Raw genomic sequence first — 20250 nt, forward strand, 5'->3', positions numbered from 1 at the left:
GGTGATCCGGGCTGACCTTGGGGAAGTAGCAGCCAGGTGAGCTTTCCTCAGAGGCACCCATTCCGTAATTCTCACTTGTGTTTCTGCAGTTTGTTCTTCCTGAGCCTTGCCTTAATCTCTCTGGGAGAGGCCAGGCCTAAGGGTTGCAGGTCTTACCTGGGGGTGAGGACAGAGTGGTCCCTGGAGGGGAAGTGCATTGAATCCACCACCACCCGTGTCAGCTCTCATGTCAGTCATTAGTTTCATGGGCTGGACCTTTGGCAATCTTACCCATTTCTGTATCCACAATACATAGTATGGGCTAAATGGTTGTTGAGATGAAGAGCATTTTTCAGTTGTTACCAAACTGGAATTATAAATACGTTTCTGACTGCTGTCCCTTCTCATGCCCACAAAAGACATTGCTAATTGATCACAGGCTTTTCCTGAGCCTGTTTACTGAGGATCCTCCGTACAGCATCCCAGGCAGTTGAGATCAACCAATTACAGGTGGAGTTAAGATTAAGACTTTATATAAACTGAGCCCTCAGAGGATAGGGCCTGTCTTGTTTACCATTACTTCCCCAGTGCCTGGCACACAAAATCCCTCATGTCAGTGGTGACGTTTCATGATAAGAGCGGCAGGAGCCTAGGGCTGGCATCTTCAAAAACAAGTTGATATTGGGACAAGCCAGGAAGCTCACTGTGTCTCAGTTCTGTCTTATTGTGTCATCTGGGGAGAACCATGTCCACCCTTCCTACCTCAAACTGAAATTGTGACATTTAGATGCAGTGATGGTTGAGGTAGACCTTATGAGCTGATTAGCCCTGGTCACCAACGGTAAGGAAAGGTAATTTATCTGAATGGCTGGTTTATGCTCTCTTCAGCTCTCCCCTATGCCCTGGTGGAGAGCCTACATAAAATCTCTGCTTTTCTACCTCCCTTTCTCCCTCCTGTCTGTCCTTTGTCCTATGGGGGCTCTGCAGTTTCTTCCATTCTGTCCGTTCTGATCTGCTGGAGGAGGCAAAATTCTCCTGGGCTTGGTGCAGCCAGAGCCCAGGCCTTTGGGTTGCAGGCCACCCTAGAGCGTTGCGTTCGCAATAAATAGTGCTTTGATTGCTGGCTGTGCTTTGCTCCTGTCCCCTGTGCTGAGTGGCATTATCCTCGCCTGGCAGGTAAGCTAATAGGCTCAGAGAAGTGGATTCTGGTGCTGATGGCCTCAGTCCCTTGTAGGGTCAGCTTGAGCTGGAGCCCTTTGGGACCTCAAGAACCTTGTGTCATCTCCTGCAGTGCTGAGAGGCCTAGGGTAGCCTGAACTTTCAGGTCCGTGGAGTCGGCTACCTTCTCACTGTGTGACCTTTGGCTAGCCACCTAGCCTCTGGGTCTCCTCTAAAACTGGGATAGCTCCGCCCTTGCGAGGATTAGAAAATGCACAAAAGGCCTGCAGCAGGAGGCCTGAGGTAAATGCTTAGTAAGTGGTAGCCATTATTATTTAACAGATCCAGACCTCAGGGCCTTGGGTGTGCAAACAGCGATGTGTAGGGGAAGAGTGGAAGCTATTTGGTTGTAAGGAAGAGGCAGACAGGTCCCTTCAGAGCCTTCATTCTTCGGGAGCTCACTGTAAAACTCAACCTCAAGCTCAGCCCAGACTGATTTTTTGTGAGCTCACGTCTGTCAAGACACTCTGCTTGTGGCTTCTTGGCCTGACCAATCTTTGCTCTTGACGCTGGAGATTGGATGGTGGTGAGTTCACCATACATCCCTCCTCAGGCTGCTGTCTGTGTGTGTAATTAAAACACGTTCCCCCCCCTCCAAAAAAAAAGAAAAAAAATAAAACACTTTCCCTTCCTGCTCTTGTGAGCCGGTTAATTCCTGTCTGCACTTCCTGTCCATAAATATGAGACCCTGGACTGGGGCTTGGAGACCAGGGGGGCCCTTACCACCAGTCTCACTCATTGGCAGCTCAGTTCTCAAACATTAATTGGCACCAGCGTTGCACAGGAAACTTGTTAAAAAATGCAGATGCTCATGCTCTGCCCCTCTTGGCAGACTGCTTTCTGGAGCTTGGGAGAAGGCAGGAATCTGCATTTAACCAAGGTCCCCCACCCGCACCTCCTCTGGTGTCCTTAGATTGTGGAAGTGGTGTTGCCAGTCTTCTAGCTTACTGGTCCCAGTTTCCACAGCCCTGAGGTGAGGGGTTTTCATACAGCCTTCTGCTCAGGGACTCCAGCTGAGTGGGAGGTATAGTGGGAAGGGGGCTTGGGTTCCATTTCCACCAGAATAGTTCTTTTTTTTTTTATTTTATAAATTTACTTATTTATTTATTTATGGCTGTGTTGGGGTCTTCATTGCTGCACGTGGGCTTTCTCTAGTTGCGGCGAGCAGGGGCTACTCTTCATTGCGGTGCGCAGGCCTCTCATTATGGTGGCTTCTCTTGTTGCATAGCACGGGCCCTAGGCAAGTGGGCTTCAGTAGTTGTGGCACGTGGGCTCAGCAGTTGTGGCTCGCGGACTCCAGAGCTCAGTAGTTGTGGCGCAGGGGCTCGGTTGCTCCACGGCATGTGGGATCTTCCCAGACCAGGAATCGAACCCGTGTCCCCTGCACTGGCAGGCGGACTCCTAACCACTGCGCCACCAGGGAAGTCCCAGGATAGTTCTGCAATTTATTTTTCTTTTCAAGAAAGTATTATTTAATACAAAAATGTAAAATAAAAAGGGAAACATTGAAACGAGGACCCATGTACCCACTACCAGTTCTTACAAAGCACAGCCCTGATTTTAAAATACTAATTGGGTAGATCAGTTTCCCAAGGCAAAAGAAATAAAAGCAAAAATAAACAAATGGGACCTAATCAAACTTAAAAGCTTTTGCACAGCAGAAGAAATCATAAAATGAAAAGACAACCTATGGAATGGGAGAAAATATTTGCAAACAATGCAACTGACAAGGGGTTAATTTCTAAAATATACAAACAGCTCATACAGCTCAATATCAAAAAAGAAACAACCCAATCAAAAAAATGGTCACAAGACCTAAATAGGCATTTCTCCAAAGAAGACATACAGATGGCCAATAAGCACATGAAAAGATGCTCAAAATCACTTATTATTAGAGAAATGCAAATCATAACCACAGTGAGGTACCACCTCACACAGGTTAGAATGACCGTCATCAGAAAGTCTACAAATAAATGCTAGAGAGGGTATGGAGAAAAAGGAACCCTCCTACACTGTTGGTGGGAATGTAAACTGGTGTAGTAGCCACTACAGGAAAACAGTATGGAGGTTCCTTAAAAAACTAAAGACAGAGCTACCATATGATCCAGCAATCCCACTCCTGGGTATATAGACAAAACTCTAATTCGAAAAGATACATGCACCCCAATGTTCACAGCAGCACCATTTACAACAGCCAAGACATGGAAACAGCCTAAGTGTCCATCCACAGATGAATGGATAAAGAAGATGTGGGATATATATACAATGGAATACTACTCAGCCATTAAAAAAAGAAGAAATACTGCATTTTGCAGCAACATGGATGGACCTAGAGATTATCATACTAAAGTGACATAAGTCAGACAGAGAAAGACAAATATTATATGATATCACTTATATGTGGAATCTAAAAAATAATACAAATGAACTTATTTACAAAACAGAAACAGACTCACAGATATAGAAAACAAACTTGGGGGAAGGGGAGGGATGAAGAAGGAGCATAAAATCAACAGATGCACAATACTATACATAAAATAGATAAGCAACAAAGATTGCCTGTATAGTATAGCACAGGGCACTCTATTCAATTTCTTGTAATAACCTATAATGAAAAATAATCTGAAACATATATATATATATATATATATATATATATATATAACTGAATCACTTTGCTATAACCTAAAACTAACACAATATTGTAAATCAACTATGCTTCCATAAAAAATTTTAAAAATACTAAATGTGGTGTTGTGGTTCTGAGTAACCCCTATCAAAATTAGCAGGTGAAACTCATTTGGTCTATCAAGATAACTGCAAGTGTATCCAGAGAAAACCTCCCTTAGAATTACTAAGCAGATTCCTGGCTCCACCATTCCTGAGCAAGAATCTCTGGAGGGTGGGACCCAGGAATCTGCATTTTGACAAGCTTCTCAGAAGATAGATACATTTTTTGCATCCTGAAATCTTAGAGTCCAAGTCCTTTGTAGCAGTAGTTTCAGAGGTAGCTTGTACCCCTGGAAAGCTGGTTTCATCTAAGGTTGTGGTTAGGGTGATCAGTGAGTGTGAGGGTAGAATTAAAGGGCGTTAGAACTAAAGATGACAAGATCCCCACACCCCAAGAACAGACCTCTGAGTAGAGAAACTGAAGGCACCCAGAGGGGAATTCTTCCAAGCTCCAATAGCAGGGGCTGTAGTGCCGGCACCAGGACTGGCGTCAGTCTCCCGGCTACTAGCCCCGTGTTGTGGACACTGACTCACTGTCATGGAACGTGGGGCAATGGTCCTTCCTTCCTACTGTGGCCAGATTGAGCAATTAAAAATACACCATGCCCAGTTAAATTTGATTTTCAGGTAAGTAGCAAATAATTTTTTTAGTATAAGGTGTCCCAGATACTATGTGGGACATAATCTAAAAAATTAGTGTTGTTTATCTGAAATTCGCTAAATCTGGCAACTGTAATCCTTAAAAAAATTTTTAAAGCACCAGACAGATTCAAGAATTGATTCAAAGAGATTTAAAAAAAATAACTAATGCATTTATGGTACTTTTCTGTTTAACTCTGCCCACATTTAAGCTGTTGAACAACCCTGTTAGCTAGCAGCCGCCACGAACCCCTATCATAGTTTCAGAAAATGAGAGGTTAAGTCTTACTCTAGGATCTTCCATGCAGGGTGCCTTTCTGCCTCCTGGTGAACCTGCTTGCTTGGCTTTCATTCCTCTGTGGCCCTGTTAATGCCTATCGAGTTACAAGCTGCATGAGGAGTTGGTCAGATAAGACCGTCTCCCCTGGCCTTATGAGTTACTTAGTTGACGGCAGCTGGTTGTTAGAGCATTCTCATGTGGACTCCAGAGTCTATGCTGTTAACAGCTGCTCTGTCCTGCCTCTTAGCCCAACAGCCTAATTGGGGTGGGGTGGGGCGCGGAGGGGGGTGGGTAGTGTAGGGGTCACATCCCCTCTACATTTGCTGAAGGGGGAGGGAGTGAAATAGGGCACCAGTGAGCGAGGGCGGGGAGTCTCCTGGTGGGGCAGCTTGTCTGCATATCCGTGGCATCCCAGGGCTCTTCTCTTACCCAGCTGGGGTATAATAGGTAGCACTGAAGGGGCCGCCAAGCCTTGCCCAAACTCAGCAGCAGGGACAAATCAGCGGCTTTTGGGGAGCAAGGCCAATCTGGCTGAACTGGATTGGGGGAACTAGTCTTTACCCAAGAACTCCAATTCCCCATGTGCTTCTGGGACACTTGGCAAGTCTCTCCCATTTCTGCTGGAGTTTTCCCTGTTACTGAGTGTCCCCAGCCTGCAGGGCTGGAGCTGTTAGGACCCAGTCATTGGAGAGAGCAGGAAACTAAGGGTTAGTGAGGGTGCCCAACCTGTCACACTGGATAGATGGCTGGTTAGGACCTCTAGAGCCTGCCTGCCCCACGTCTTCCAGATGCAGCCAAAAGCCTTCCCTGGAGAAGTGCGAAGAAGTTAAGTCGCTGGTGGAAGTGGGGCCCCGCTCCCAGATCCACTTCAACCTGAGCACCCCTCCTTTTCTGTTATGTATCCCAGCTCCATGTGAGAAGCCGTTCTTAAAAACGGGGACTTTCTGGGACTCTGTTATAGGCACCATCAGTGGTTGTGGGGAGTGGTACCTGGAATGCTTGGGTCCCTGAGGCCCTGCCCTCCAGCCTGTGAGTGCGTGTAGTTGTGCACAGGGCATATTTCGTTGAGTGAGAAAATTGGCTTCCTGACCTGTGGGAAAAGCTCTGGATCACTAGGCAGAAACTGGATGTTCAGTGTCAGCTCCACAACAATTCACTGGTCACTTTGGGCACAGCCTGGTCCTTCCTGGGCCTCAGTTTTCCTATCTGTACAATGGCATGAGTTCTCAGGTCCCTTCCAGCCTCTTCACTCCAATAACAGGGATAATCCAAAGTAATTTCTTGGAGATTCAGAAGCCTCATGCAGCAGAGAATGCCTTAGACTTAGGACAGTAAAAATGAGTTTGCATTACCTCAGGTGTGGTGGGTGACCACAGGGACAAGGGAAAACCAGCTTTGATGTCAGCAGCCTCCCACAGAAGGACAGTGGAGTCAGTGGGGCAACAGAGCATTGCAGCCTGCCCGAGGACTGGCTCTGAAATCCAGGGCCCAGCTGCTGGGTGATGAGCCTGCTCCTCCGGCAGGGCTTAGGAGAGCGTGCAGGAGCCCACAAGCTGGATGTGGCTTGAAGAAGGGTTTTGTTTTTTAACGTGAATTCATTAACAGTATTTAGAAAGCAGAAAATGTCCCTTCCATGTCAAACTTATTTTTCTACCTTTCTTGAAAACTCGGAAGCTCTGGCAACATAAGCTTGTGTTCATGGGTGGCATTGCGACTGCGCTTGAGTGGGTGCTGCCCTCTTAGCTGGTGTCTGTGCTTCCCAGCTTGCCATGCCAGCCAGCCAACCAGCCTTGTGATTTATGGTGTAGCCCGGGGCCTGGCGGCTTAAGTCTGGGACCTCTGGGGAGTTCCTGTGCTGTTTTGTTTGCTGCACACTCTCTCTGTTCTGTTTTCCACAGCCGATGTCTGGTGTTTGGGTTGAAGCACGCTGATTACAACTTGAAGGAGAACAGGGCATAGGTCTAGACTCCAAAGGGGTTGCAGTTGCCAGACTGCAGAGCTGTGCTGTTCAGACATAATGCAAAGGGGTAATTAACCTCTTTTCCCAGAAAAGAACGCTCTGGAAAGTCCTTCAAGAAGCACCCATCCCGAAGTAAATTTCTTATTTCAGCAAATATTTACTGTGGGCCAGCCATGTACAGGCTGCAGTCCTGGGTTCCAGCGGCCAGTGAGAAACGCAGGAAAGATCCCTCCCCTTGTGGAGCTCCCAGTCGTCGTCCACACATCCAGAACGTTGCTGGCTGGTGAAGCCCAAGGTGGAGTCAGGCTGTACCTGGGTTTCAATCCATCTCTGCTACCTACTAGGCAGGTGGGCTCTGTGAGCCTCAATTTCCTCATCTTTAAACTGGGAGTCTTCATCATCTTACCTGCCTCCTAGCTCCTAGCGTGGTTGTGAAAAATAAATGAGCTACTGCATGTGAAGAAGAACTTTGGCATTTTGCATGGATAGTGTATGGACTCAGCAATTGATTAGTCTAGTGGGGTTGAGATGCACAAAAATGCAACCATTTCGGGGGCTAATGAGTACTCTGAAGATCCCACATGATAGACTGAATTAGAACTTGATCCAGAGTTGCTAGTTGGGCAATTAGGGAAGGACTTGAGAAGAATTTATGCTGAGATCTGTGTGTCACACAGAATACATACTGTGTGACCCTGGGCAAGTCTCTTCCGTCAGTTTCATTTTCCGAACAACTGGAATGTCTTTCTGAAACAATTATGTGAAATTACACATAGCAAGTTAAACCAGTTCTTGGCACTTAGTACCCAGTAAAAGGTGGTTATTACGATTACCATTCTAACTAGAACCAGATGTGCTCTTCGGAAAGGCTGGGTTAGGGAGCTGGTGCTCGGAGGCCAGAGGCTTCACTGCCTGCTGATATATTTCAGCTGTGATGATGATTAGTTAATTAGCTTTGGGGTGGGACTTCAGGGACTGGTACCAGTAGTGGGAGTGACCACAGCCACCCCAGGACAGCAGAGTCCGTGTCTGGGCAGGGAGAGTCACTGCAGGCTATAGATAGTTGACTGGGGCCTGAGCCTGAGCTGGGCTGGGCCAGGTGGTATCATGTGACCAGAGCCCGCCGCCCCTGCCCCTCCTCCCAGGCCAAGGGGCGCAGACTCTTCAGAAGCTTCCTTTGAGCGGAGCCTCAAGATGATCGGACCTTCCGAAGGTTTCTTCTCTCTGTCCACTCCTTTCCATAAGGGCGCCCTTCAGCCCCCTCCCGTGTTTCATCTGCAGGTCTGGGGGAACTTGGGGTGGGAAGGCTGGATAGAGAGAGGCTTCTGAGAGGTGGTGGCAGCGGTAGGAATCAGTGAAGAAGGTGAAGATGGTTAACACAGCATTTTTTTTTTTTTTATTCTGTAAAAGAGTGTTCCTGCCGGGGGTGGGGGTGGCGTTGGGATCAGTGAGGATGGGATGAAAAGACCAGGGTCCCCAAGCTCCTCCTCTGTGACTCCACCACACCCCCAGGCTGGATGACAGCTGAAAATACATCAGGCTTTTCTGACTCTGTCCCCAGGCTGTCCTGGGAGGGACGGGCACAGGTGGGTGATGTAATCTAGACTCCTACTGGCCTCACTCCCTGCCCTTAAATGGTGTCTCTGCCTTCCACAGTGAGGGTCCTGGGCTGTAGCTCAGGCAGTGGTGGGGGCAGAATCCATGTCAGCTGGGTGCTTACCCCCGACCCCGACCCCCATCCTCACTGGGGCAGATGCTGAAGTGGAGGGACTGGGAAGCGGGCCTGGAAGCAATGCCTCTTTCCTCACGGGACTGGGGGGTGCCACATGTGGGGCTTCTTCCGGGCCTGCTTGGTGGCAATTTCCCTTGTCTCTCTCTGGGTGCAGGAGAGGGGGTTGTCAGGTTGCCAGTGTCCAATCCTAGGAGTGTCGCTTGCCTTGCTCTGTGACCTTAGGTTTCCCTGCAGTGGGCCTTGGTTTTCTCCAGTGTGTAGAATGATACCCTGCAGCCCAGCCATTGAGGGCCTGCCCTACTGGCCACGATGAGGAGGTAATTTGGACCGTCCTTCAAGTGGCTGAGAGCACAGGATTTAGAGTCTGATTGCTTAGCTTCAAATCCTGTTCTGTTCCTTGCTGGCTGTGATCTTGGTAAATAACCTTTCCACATGTACCTTGGTTTTCTCATTTGTAAAATGAGACCAATTAGAGAAACTAACTCAGCATTAGAACAGTGCGTGGCATCTAGTAAGTGATCCGTTAATATTAATACTAACAGTGTTAATATTAACAGTGCGTGGCATCTAGTAAGTGATCCGTTAATATTATGACCACGGCTTGTTGCTAGCATCTCTTCTGCTTTCTTGAGACGTCTCATCGGTTGAGATCTTACCTTTTCTTCCCTATACCTCTAGATGTGAATTCCCTTTGTTCAGTTGAGGAAGGTGAGGGAGGCCCCAGGAAGGGTGGTAGGTAGTGTCTCCAAGGTTATACAACTGGTGAGTATTGGAGTCTGGACTAGGACCCAAGACTGATTTCAGGTGATCAGTTGCCTCTGGAGTCAAGGCAGGGCTGGGGCGTGGGTTCCCCTGGGATCCAGCGGTGCCTAGGATACTTGTTTCTCTGCCTGGGGGAAGGCTCCGGCTGAGGGTTGAGGCCACAGACTCGGGAAGTAGCAACTGGAAAGCAAAGCTTCTTTTCTTCTCTAGTGTGAAATCCTAGAGGAGATGGATGTGTGAACTCTCCGTTCATTAAACAAACGTCAGCCATGTTGCCAGGCCCTGAGCTAGACTCTGGGATCACTGCTATGAAAGCACCCTGGTACCTGCTCTTAAGGGCTGGGGTGGGCTGAATGGTAGATAAGTAACCAGGCACCTAACACAACGCAGTGAGCGTGCAGAGCCAGGGCACTTCGCCTAGGATCTGGTTGGACTCCTCCAAGGAGGTCGACCTAATGGCCAGGTATATGGCAGCAGGTGGGTATGAACTCCAGTAATGCAGCCCCTAAGCCCCTACAAATTACCTTGTTCCCCAAGGTAGAAGTTCTTTGCGATCAGGGTAAATTCTGTCTTTTTAGATACTTTGCTCATCTCTAGGAGATGATGCCAGCCTCACAATAAATATTTGGCCTTCGCCTCTTCTCCTGGCACTAAGGCCTGAAACCTAGTAGTTCCCTCTGGCCAGCCCCATCCTGCAGGCCTTCTCCCATCTTACCCGGCCCCATCTCACTTCACCTGCACTCATCCCTGTTTCATTTCCAGCTTTTCCTTTCCTCTTACCAGTTCTTTTTACCACAACCCGATGAGGTTGACTCACCCACGTGCCTTCTCCCCCTAAACCTCCCCTAGTTTCCCGCTTCTTAGACCTCCTAGATCTGGCCCTTCTAGGTAGCTTTTTTTCCAAAAGATCAGCAGCTTTAGGATCTTTCTGGAACAAGCAATATAGAAAATATAGTTGACCTTTGAACAACACAGGTTTGAACTGTGTGGGTCCACTTATATGTGTTTTTTTTCAATAGTAGAAGCAGCCCCACATGATGTGCGATTGGATTTTTCGACTATGTTGGGGGTGGGTGCCCCTAACCCCTGTGTTGTCACGTTCCCCTGGTCAGCTTGGGATTGTGGGAGAGTAGGGAATCAGTGGGCTCTTTCGGTGGCAGTAGGGCACTCCCATTAATTGGAGACTGAAGTTTTAGTACTTTACCATGTCCCTTTGTGATCTTGGTGAACAGAATGTCAGGCAGGGTGATTACAGGATCTGATTCCTCCCAATTTTGAAGGAGTTTTTATTAGAGGAAATAGACAGTGACCTGAAAAACTTTGCCTTAAACCTTTTCCAGTAGTTTTCAGGAACACCTTGCCCTCTGACTGACCCCCTTTTCCAACTTTGTGTTGATGAAGTTGACGTTGCAGGCCTTTTGGCGTGCTGTTGTACTGGTAGCATGCAGGCGGTGCTGTTGGAGTGTGGAGGCTGGGTCCCTGGAGAAGTGACTGCTGCCAGAGCTCGTGTGTAGCTGAGGGAGGTGATCTTCTCGTGGCTGCCCCTGCTGGTCCTAGTCAGGCAACTAGGTGGTATTAGCCTTCTCTGGGCCAGACCAGAATTAGCAAGAAAATCAGTGTGGACTAAGTAGTTCCCTGGGCCTAAGGGCTTCATCCTCTTGGGACTGAGAGGGGTTTTCTGGTTCTCCACTGCCCAGCACTGGGAATGGGGGATGCTGTGGGTTGGGTTACAGAGCCCCAGCTCTCCTATGGCATGTGGGGTGTCTTGAGGGGGCAGTGGCTCCGGTATGGGGTGGAAGCCAAGAATGCAGTGGCCTCACAGTTAGGAGTCAGGCAAGGACTCTCTCTACTCGTTAAGGGAACACGCGCCTGATCAAGGCGTAGAACATTCCTTTTGAGACCAGCCGGACAAATTTCTCTGCTCAGGGACTGGGGGCAGCTCCTGACCCCTGGCATGGCTGGCCAACAATGGAGGCAAAGTGACGGGTGAGCAGTGGGTGAGCAGAGCCCCAGGGTATGTATCTTTTCCCGTGGATCTCTGGGGGAGGAAGGGTTCAGAAACTCTTGGTCTTCAGAACCAAGTTGGAAAAATAAGTGTAGGTGTAGGAAGGATCAGACCTATTAGAGCCACTGCCTTAAAAAACTTTTTTTTTCTTTTTCTCTGGCAGTCCAGTGGTTAAAACTCCGCACTTCCACTATAGGCGGCGTGGGTTTGATCCCTGGCTGGGGAACTAAGATCCTGCATGCTATGCAGTGCAGCCAAAAAAAATTAAAAAATAAAAAATAAAAATCCCCGTCTGCCCTTGTTGAAACTACTGGAGAACCCCAAACAAAATTAAATCACTGTAAACATACTACTTAACTCCTGGTAATACTCGGTTATATCTCCTTCTAGAGTTTCTACTGTGTGTATGTGTACATACACGTTTTTTACTTACTTTACAAAAAATAGGGTTATAACTTTTCTCATTTATTGTGTTTATCTTTTCATATCAGTAGAGATCATTATCTTTTTATGACCATTCTAAAAGTTGTTGAACTTTTATTTAGCCAGTTCCCTGCTATTGGACATGTATTGTTTTCAGTTTTTTTGAAATTATGAATAGCCCTTTCAGCATCTTTGCACATAACCCTAAACACTTGTCTAATTTGTATCATTAGGATAAATCCCTAAAGGTGGAACCATTGCGTCAAATGGGGGCCTCACTTTTTCTTTAGAAACTTGGAAGGCAGGCACATCTTCTCTGAATGGCTCAGTCTTCTGTTGACCACAGGTCACTGAGGACAGGGCTGGCCCTGACATGTGGGGCTTAGAAGAGGTCCTTGGATTGCCCACTTAGGGTTTGTATCTTGCCTTCCTAAGTCTGCTCACACACAGACTTCTAGAATGTTAGAGCCAGAGAGGGTCTTTCAGATCCCTTTATGGAATCTGGGGCAATTCGGGAGCCCTGAATTACAGAGCAAACCCTGGCATGGACTCAGTTCCCTTTTTCACAAGAGGGCATAGAGCTGTGAGAGTCCTCCGAGTTGAGTTCTTGGGGTTTCGGCTGCTTGCTCCTTGCATGATCGCACTTCCCATGATTTCTTTAGAAAGAGGTGTTTGAGCATGTGTCCTTCCCATCCCCACCACGTCTTCCTCCTTTGGGAAGCTGCAGGTTGCTTGGTGGAGTTGGGTAGTGATGAGGTTGAGGAGCTGGCCGTGGGCCCCTCCCCTGGGCTCTGCATAACTATCTCTCCCTTCTTGTTCCCACAGAACATGCTGCTCCGGCCAAGGTGGTGAGGGCAGCAGTTCCTAAACAGCGCAAAGGTAGCAAGGTAAGAAATAGGAGTTGCCAACCCAAGCAGGGACTTCCTGGAGGTGGTAGCCTCTTTTCTGTTGTAGTGAGTGCTTCTGGGCTGCAAGGTACTTCTGGGTTCTCTCTGAATAGCAGGGGCACTTTTTCTGGGTCTCTACATTGTGGATGGTCCTCGTGGACAAACTGATTTTGGCCTCTGATCTCTCGGTGGAGCTGTATTTTGGATGAGGGCCTGAATGGTGGAGGCAGGGTTACCCTGGAGCCCTCATAGAATATGCCTTGCAGGTTGGTGACTTTGGAGATGCAATCAACTGGCCAACACCTGGAGAGATAGCCCACAAGAGTGTGCAGGTGAGTCTGTGGGGAGGGATGGGCAGGTTTGAATTCTGTCTACATGTTCACATTTGGCCTCAAGCTTTCAGAGCCTCAGGTGTTACCTTTCTGTTTTTTTAAGAGGCGTGGTTGGTACAATATGGGCAACATTGAAATAGCTAAGAATCATTCTTTGCACCCTAGCTGTGTGTCAGGGACTGCCAAGTGCTGTTTTTCATCATTTCATCTAACCCTCAGTGACTCCTAGATAGGTCCTTCAGTAATTCCCATTTTACAGATGAGGCCACTGAGGCTGGGGAAGGTTAATTACTAGCCCTTGATGGCCAAGTGGGGATTGAAAGTCAGGTGTGTTGTACTGTTCCAAAGCCTGTGTTCTCCATCGCTGCACTTGGATTGCCTGTCAGTGGTCATTAGGCCAGGTACCCGCCTCCAGACCACAGGTCATGGGAAAGCTTATATAGCTTTCCTGAGCCCTAGCAGAAGATGGACTCCTGGTCAGTCCTCTCCTTCCCAGCACTTTGATTCTGGGCTGACAGCTAGGTCCCTCACCAGCTCTGGCCACTGACCTTCAGTTCACAGACAGGGTTGGTGTGGACAGACCAGGGGCCAGCATCTCCTCTGTCCCACAGGTGACCTGAACTATGTGGTCCTGTTGTAGGGAGTAAAACAATTGTTTGTTGCAGGCTGCAGCCCCGGCCCTGGGGGTTGTCTCTGTCATTTAGACTTAAGGAAGCTGGAGAGACAGGTTGTCCTCTACCTCCTGCCTGTTTGACTACTCTTCCCAGCAAAAGCATCTCAGGCATGAAAGTAGGACCTTAGAATACATCCAGCCCAACCTGCCGTCACATGCTCCAGCTCCTCAACCCCGTCCTTGCAGTGACGGGGAGCTGCCTTCTTTCCCATCCCAAGAGGCTCTCAGACTCGCATCACCTCCCTGTTCCTCTGCTTCCCGCTGCAGCCACAGTCCCACAAGCCTCAGCCTGCCCGCAAGCTGCCACCCAAAAAGGACATGAAGGAACAGGAGAAAGGAGAGGGGAGTGATAGTAAGGAGAGCCCGAAAACCAAATCAGATGAATCGGGGGAGGAGAAGAATGGGGACGAGGACTACCAGCGAGGCGGGCAGAAGAAGAAAGGTGAGTGGCTTGGAGCAGGACTCGGGAGAAGGTGGTAGGGCAGAACCAGGAAATGTCAGAACGCCAGGGCTGCTGGAGCAATCTCAGGAGCCCCCCGCAAGAAGTCCTTGGGAGGCTGATGGGTGTAGGCCACTGGGTCAGCAAGCTTCACTCCAACCATCTGTCCATCAGTTCCTTTTCTTTAACAAGCATTTGGTAAGCCGTGTCCTCAGCCCTGGGGCTCTAGCAGTGCAGAAGATGGGGGCGGGGGTCTCTGCCTCAGAGTGTTCTTTGTGTGTCTTGATGTATTTCTGTCCCGTGTTAGATTTCATTTAAAGACAGGAGTTCCCATTGCTCTGGCTGAAATGGCTAGAGTACAGGTTTGGCTGCTCTCATACATATCCAAAGGAACAGTGGTTTAACCAGGATGGAAGGTTATTTCTCTCACCTGAGAGCTGGGTGGAAATAGGCCAGGTGCAGCTCTTTGATTCCTTTGTCTTGCTGTGTGTTGGCTCTTCTCATTCCAGGTGACTCACTCCACCTAGCAGGATGGGGAAAGGGGGGAGTAGCTCCCTGCCTTTTAGGGACTCACCCTGGAATTGACTGCTTCCACTCAGCTCCCCTGGGCAGAATTTTGGCACGTGTCTAAGGGAGGCTGAAGGTGCAGTCTTGATTCTGGGCTGCCACGTGTCTGGTTCCAGAGGGGGTTCTCTTGACGGTGGAGAAATTGATATTGGGAGTCAACCAAGAGTGTCCATCACAGTGAAGTCCACCACCTTCTTATTTTAGAGATGAAAATGAGGTCCAGTGAGGGAAAGGAGTTTGCCCAAAGTCACCAGATGGTGATTCAGGCCTGAAACCCCAGACAGGGACAGAAGTGTTGGGGGTAGGGATGGCCAGGAGGGACCTCTCCTTCAAGCCTTTCTTGTACCCATGCTGTCCTCCAGGGAACAAACACAAGTGGGTTCCGTTGCAAATAGACATGAAGCCTGAAGTGCCCAGAGAGAAACTGGTCTCTCGCCCTACTCGCCCGCCGGAGCCACGACACACACCTGCCAACCGCGGGGAGATCAAAGGTATGCGCCTCCCACTAGGGAGGGCCTGGGCATGGGGCTCCTCCTCAGGCCTGACCCGGTGCCCTCTCTCCCCATAGGGTCTGAGCCTGCCACCTACGTGCCCGTGCCCGTGGCCCCCCCTACCCCAGCCTGGCAAGCAGAGACCAAATCGGAGCCTGCCTGGCACGACCAGGATGAGACATCGAGTGTGAAGAGTGATGGGGCTGGTGGGGCGCGGGCTTCCTTCCGTGGCCGTGGACGGGGGCGTGGTCGCGGCCGGGGACGCGGCCGGGGTGGCACTCGAAGTACGTGAGGCCCCTTTGGGCTCCGGGATGTCCGAGGGAGTGCGGTGGGGGGCGGGCAGGGATCTCCTCTCCCTCATGACGCCCGTTTCCCCCTTAGCCCATTTTGACTACCAGTTTGGCTACCGAAAGTTTGATGGTGCAGAGGGGCCGCGCACCCCCAAGTACATGAACAACATCACCTACTACTTTGACAATGTCAGCAGTACTGAGCTTTACAGCGTGGACCAGGAGCTGCTTAAAGACTACATCAAGCGCCAGATGTAAGTGGACAGGCGCCTTCCTCCTGGAGACATGGGTAGGATTGGGGGCTGCCCGAGGATGGTAGCCTGGTAGAGTAGGGCTGTGCAGGCCCTTCTGGTGCTAGCAGCAGTTGCTGCCTCTGGCTGGAGCTGAAAAAGGTAACTTGAGAGAACTATACTACTATTTAAAAAATTAATTAATTTTTTTAAAAGGAGAGAAAATGTCTAGATTCTACTCCGCTTTATCCCTTTATTTGTAATGGCAGCATTGTCAGAATGCTAGCATTATTGGTGAGGCTCAGTGCTCAGTGCTTTATAGGCATTCTCTTATTTAGTCCTATAGTTGTCTATTTAATTTTTATGAGCTGGGTTTTATCCCCGTTTTATTGATGAGCATACAGGCCCAATAACTTGCCTAACTGGTGAGTGACAAGGCACAGATTTGAGTCCATTTCTGTCTGATTTGCAAAACCTTAGCTCCTAGCCTCTCTAATATGTTGTTTCTCAGTCCAGTGGGGGAGCCATACAAGGAAACAGATCATTGCAGAAGAGTGTGATAAGTGGCTTAGGAGCAGAAGAGAAAGTGACCAACAGTATTGGGACTGGGTTTTACAGGAGGATGAGGAGCTTGTCAGGCATACAGAGAGGCTGAAGGGCAGAGAGCAGTTTGACCCAAGGTTAGGGAGCCATGAAAGGGTAACATCATCTCTTTTCAGCCTTTAGGACTGTTAAGTACAGTAGGGACGGGGTTGGTCAGAGGCTGTGTGAGCTTCCTGGAGTGTACAGAACAAGGAAGGCATGTTCACAAATGATGAAGCAATCACACTTCTTCTCCCCTCCACCCAGTGAATACTACTTCAGCGTGGACAATTTAGAGCGAGACTTCTTCCTGCGACGGAAAATGGATGCTGACGGTTTCCTTCCCATCACACTTATTGCGTCCTTCCACCGAGTACAGGCCCTTACCACTGACATTTCACTCATTTTTGCGGTATGTCTCCCTCCTTGGGGCTGGGGTGCAGAGGAAAGAAACATCCTTACTTAAGGAGCTGGAATTTGGGCCAAGGCAGAAAACCCTGGAAGAGTCCCCATCTCATTACTTATGCTAAGATTCTAAGGCTCGGCCAGCCTCTCTGTCCCTCCCCCTTCCCCTTCTCTCTCTCTCTCTCTCTCTCTCTCTCTCTCTCTCTTTCTCTCTTTCTCTCTTTCTATCTTTCTCTCTTTCTTCTCCCCCCACCCATCCCTTTATTATGGAAAATTTACAAAAGTAGACACAGTGGTATAATGAGCCCATCACCCAGCCTCAGCATCTATCAGCTCATGACCAGTCTTATTCCATCTGTCTCCTCATGTTTCCTTTCCCAAATTACTTTGAAGGAAATCTCCGGTAATCTGACATTTCATCCATGTTTCAGTATCTGTCTCTAAAAGATAAAGGCCTGTTTAAAAAAAAAAATCAGTATATCATTATTGCATGTAAAAATATTAACAGTTCTTTAATATCACCAGATATCTGGTCAGTTGCAAATTCTCCCCACTTGTCAAAAATGTTTTGTTTTGGTAGTTTATGAGAATCAGGATCCTGATAAGACCAATATATTGTCTTATTAAGTCTCCTCCTCTCCCTCTCTTTTTCCTTGCAGTTTATTTTTTGAATATGCTAGACTGTATATCTTGTAGAATTTTCCATAGGACAGAGTGGTATCATTTCACATGTTCTTCTGTACTCGAAACTTTTTTGTAAATTGGTTATTGAGTGGCCTGATGAGATTCAGGTTTTGGTTGTTTTTTTTTTTTTCCCCCTCCTCGTCAAGAATACTTTATAGATAGTGATGTATTCTCTCAGATGGCACTTAATGGTTCACTTGGTTCTCTTTTTTGCCGTATAAGCTGCAAATCACTGCCTGTTACTTCATTAGGGACTACAAAATGTTTATATTCTGTCAATCTGTCTTTATTTGTTAGCTGGAATACCTCTTTAAGGAGGTACTTTGCATTATCAAGTATTTGGTTACCAAGAAGTATGTACTTTGTACAGGAAGGGCAGATAAGTGCTTGATCTTTTCCTTTGTTAACCAGTTTTCAGAATTACGAGCTGATCCCTAATAACCTTCAAAGGTGAACAGTGAGTTTCGAGTTTGTTTTTCTTGTATTAGTATCATTTAATATCATTACAAACTTGTAGATTCAAACATTTTGTTTATTTCAACTTATTGTAGTTATTATGCTGAATCAAATTGTTGCATCTTTGGCCAGTGGGACCCTCCTTCATCTTGTACATTTCCTGTCCCAGATCTGAAATTGGCCGTTTTTTTTAAGGAACTCTAGGTCCTCTATTTTGGGGAAGTGGTATTTTTGGTATTTAGATACCACAGTTTGAGTTGTAGCGGTGTTCATTGCTACTTGATTGGTTGTTGTTTCTAGAGGTTTTTGTTTGTTTGTTTTAATAAAATACATCATGAGGTTATACTGATATTTTCTATTAAAATTTCTATAGGGTCTGTACATAACCCCAAGTATCTTATTTGTAACTACTACTTTCTCCCATGCCAAAAATCCTAATTCCTAACAACATCAACATAACTATTCATTTGTTTTACTCTACAGTTTATGTACATTATACTTATAGTACCTCTCCTACTCCTAAAAAGTTTTTTTTCCTATTTATACAGTCAGTGACTATTTTCAACTTGAAATAATTTTTGTGTGGTTGTTTCTTTAACTTAATATATATTAGTTTCATTAGTTTCGCTTTGCTTTCTTACCCCTAATTTCTTATTTGTTTTACATTTATAGAAAACATTTATGTGGTTCTAAAGTCAGATGGTATGTTCATAGGAGCCCAACTTAAAATTTTCTTACTTACACCTTTTTCCCTTTCTTTTACTATAAGCAACCTTTTTTGAATCTTTCCATTAAAAAAATTAAGTAATGCCTCTGTGTGTATTATATACTTCCCCGTTCTTAGATGAACGGTAACATATAGCACATGTATTTCTTCACGTTTTTTTTGCTTTCACTTAATATATCTGGGAGCTGACCGTGTAGTAGTAGTAGTAGAAGAAAGGTACTACTCATTCTTATTTACAGGTACATATATATATATATATATATATATATATATATATATATATATATATATATATATATATATAATCTTTTCATGTTTTAGCCAGTGTCTTTGGTGTAGATTTCTAGAAGTGGGATGGTTGAACTGAAAGGCAAATGCATATGTAATTTTGCCGGCTGTTACCTGATTCCCTTTCTAGTGGGTGTGCCTTTTGCATTCTCACCAGCAGTATATGAGAGTGCCTCTTCCCCAGCCTCACCAATAGAGTATGTTGTCACATGTTGAAATGTTTTCCTCTTCCATTTAAAAGATATATATTTTTTTAATTTTAATTTTTTAAAAAATAAATTTATTTATTTCATTTTATTTATTTTTGGCTGCATTGGGTCTTTGTTGCTGTCGCGGCTTTCTCTAGTCGCGGTGAGCAGGGGCTACTCTTAGTTGCGGTGCGCGGGCTTCTCGTTGCGGTGGCTTCTCCTGTTGTAGAGCATGGGCTCCAGGCGCACAGGCTTCAGTAGTGGCTCGCGGGCTCTAGAGCGCAGGCTGAGTCGTTGTGGCGCACGGGCTTAGCTGCTCCGCGGCATGTGGCATCTTCCCGAACCAGGGCTCGAACCTGTGTCCCCTGCATTGGCAGGCAGATTCTTAACTACTGCACCACCAGGGAAGCCCCTAAAAGATTTTTAGAAGAAAACTCTTCTCCCCCCTCCATTTTTCACCCTTTTTCCCAGAGATAAACACCTGTAGCACTTTACTTGTGAATCCTAGAAAAATTTGTGTGCATTAGTATGTTTTTACTTAAAAATTCAAACACCAATGGGCTCTTTTTTTTTTTTTCCAGTCTTTATTGAATTTGTTACAGTACTGCTTCTGTTTTATGTTTTGGTTTTTTGTTCTCAAAGCATGTGGGATCTTAGCTCCCCCACCAGGGATCGAACCCTCACCCCCTGCATTGGAAGGCGAAGTCTTTTTTTCATTTTACTTACTTACTTAATTTATTTGGTGGCGCTGGGTCTTAGTTGCGGCAGGCAGGCTCCTTAGTTGAGGCAGACGGGCTCCTTGGTTGCGGCATGTGAACTCTTTAAGTTGCGACATGCATGTGGGATCTAGTTCCCCGACGAGGGATTGAACCTGGGCCCCCTGCATTGGGAGCGTGGAGTCTTACCACAGCACCACCAGGGAAGTCCCTGGAAGGCGAAGTCTTAACCACTGGACCGCCAGGGAAGTCCCCCAATGGGATCTTAAACTCACTGACCTACACCTGCTTTTTTGTGACTCTTACCACCTCAGCACATTTGAAGCTGATTTTTGAGCCTGAACGGTGTTCCACTGAACGGATATGCCATAATCGGTTTAAATTGCTTACGTGGCGGCAAGCGTAGGTAGTTTCCAGTTTTTTCCTTCTACAGACAGTGTTGCTGTGAACGGCCTTGTATCCAGATCTTACACATGTTGTCACCTGTTTGTGCAAGTATTTCTCTGGGGCTGGTTCCTGGAAGTAGAATGGCAGGGTCAAAGGGCAGGTGTGTTTTTCATGTTGGTA

At 47.2% G+C, this 20250-nt stretch overlaps 1 protein-coding gene across 1 annotated transcript in view; it reads left to right on the plus strand.

The window, feature by feature from the left end:
- LARP1 (La ribonucleoprotein 1, translational regulator) overlaps positions 1-20250 on the plus strand; it is a 54725-nt gene that overhangs the window by 21701 nt on the left and 12774 nt on the right. The window contains exons 2-8 of the mRNA XM_057540807.1: positions 12554-12615; positions 12882-12947; positions 13888-14062; positions 14989-15117; positions 15195-15401; positions 15499-15661; positions 16487-16631. Coding sequence (XP_057396790.1) covers positions 12554-12615; positions 12882-12947; positions 13888-14062; positions 14989-15117; positions 15195-15401; positions 15499-15661; positions 16487-16631 — 947 coding nt within the window. The remainder of the gene's footprint in view (positions 1-12553; positions 12616-12881; positions 12948-13887; positions 14063-14988; positions 15118-15194; positions 15402-15498; positions 15662-16486; positions 16632-20250) is intronic.

The sequence above is a fragment of the Balaenoptera acutorostrata genome, chromosome 2 (genome assembly GCF_949987535.1).
Source record: "Balaenoptera acutorostrata chromosome 2, mBalAcu1.1, whole genome shotgun sequence".
Lineage (NCBI taxonomy): Eukaryota > Metazoa > Chordata > Mammalia > Artiodactyla > Balaenopteridae > Balaenoptera > Balaenoptera acutorostrata.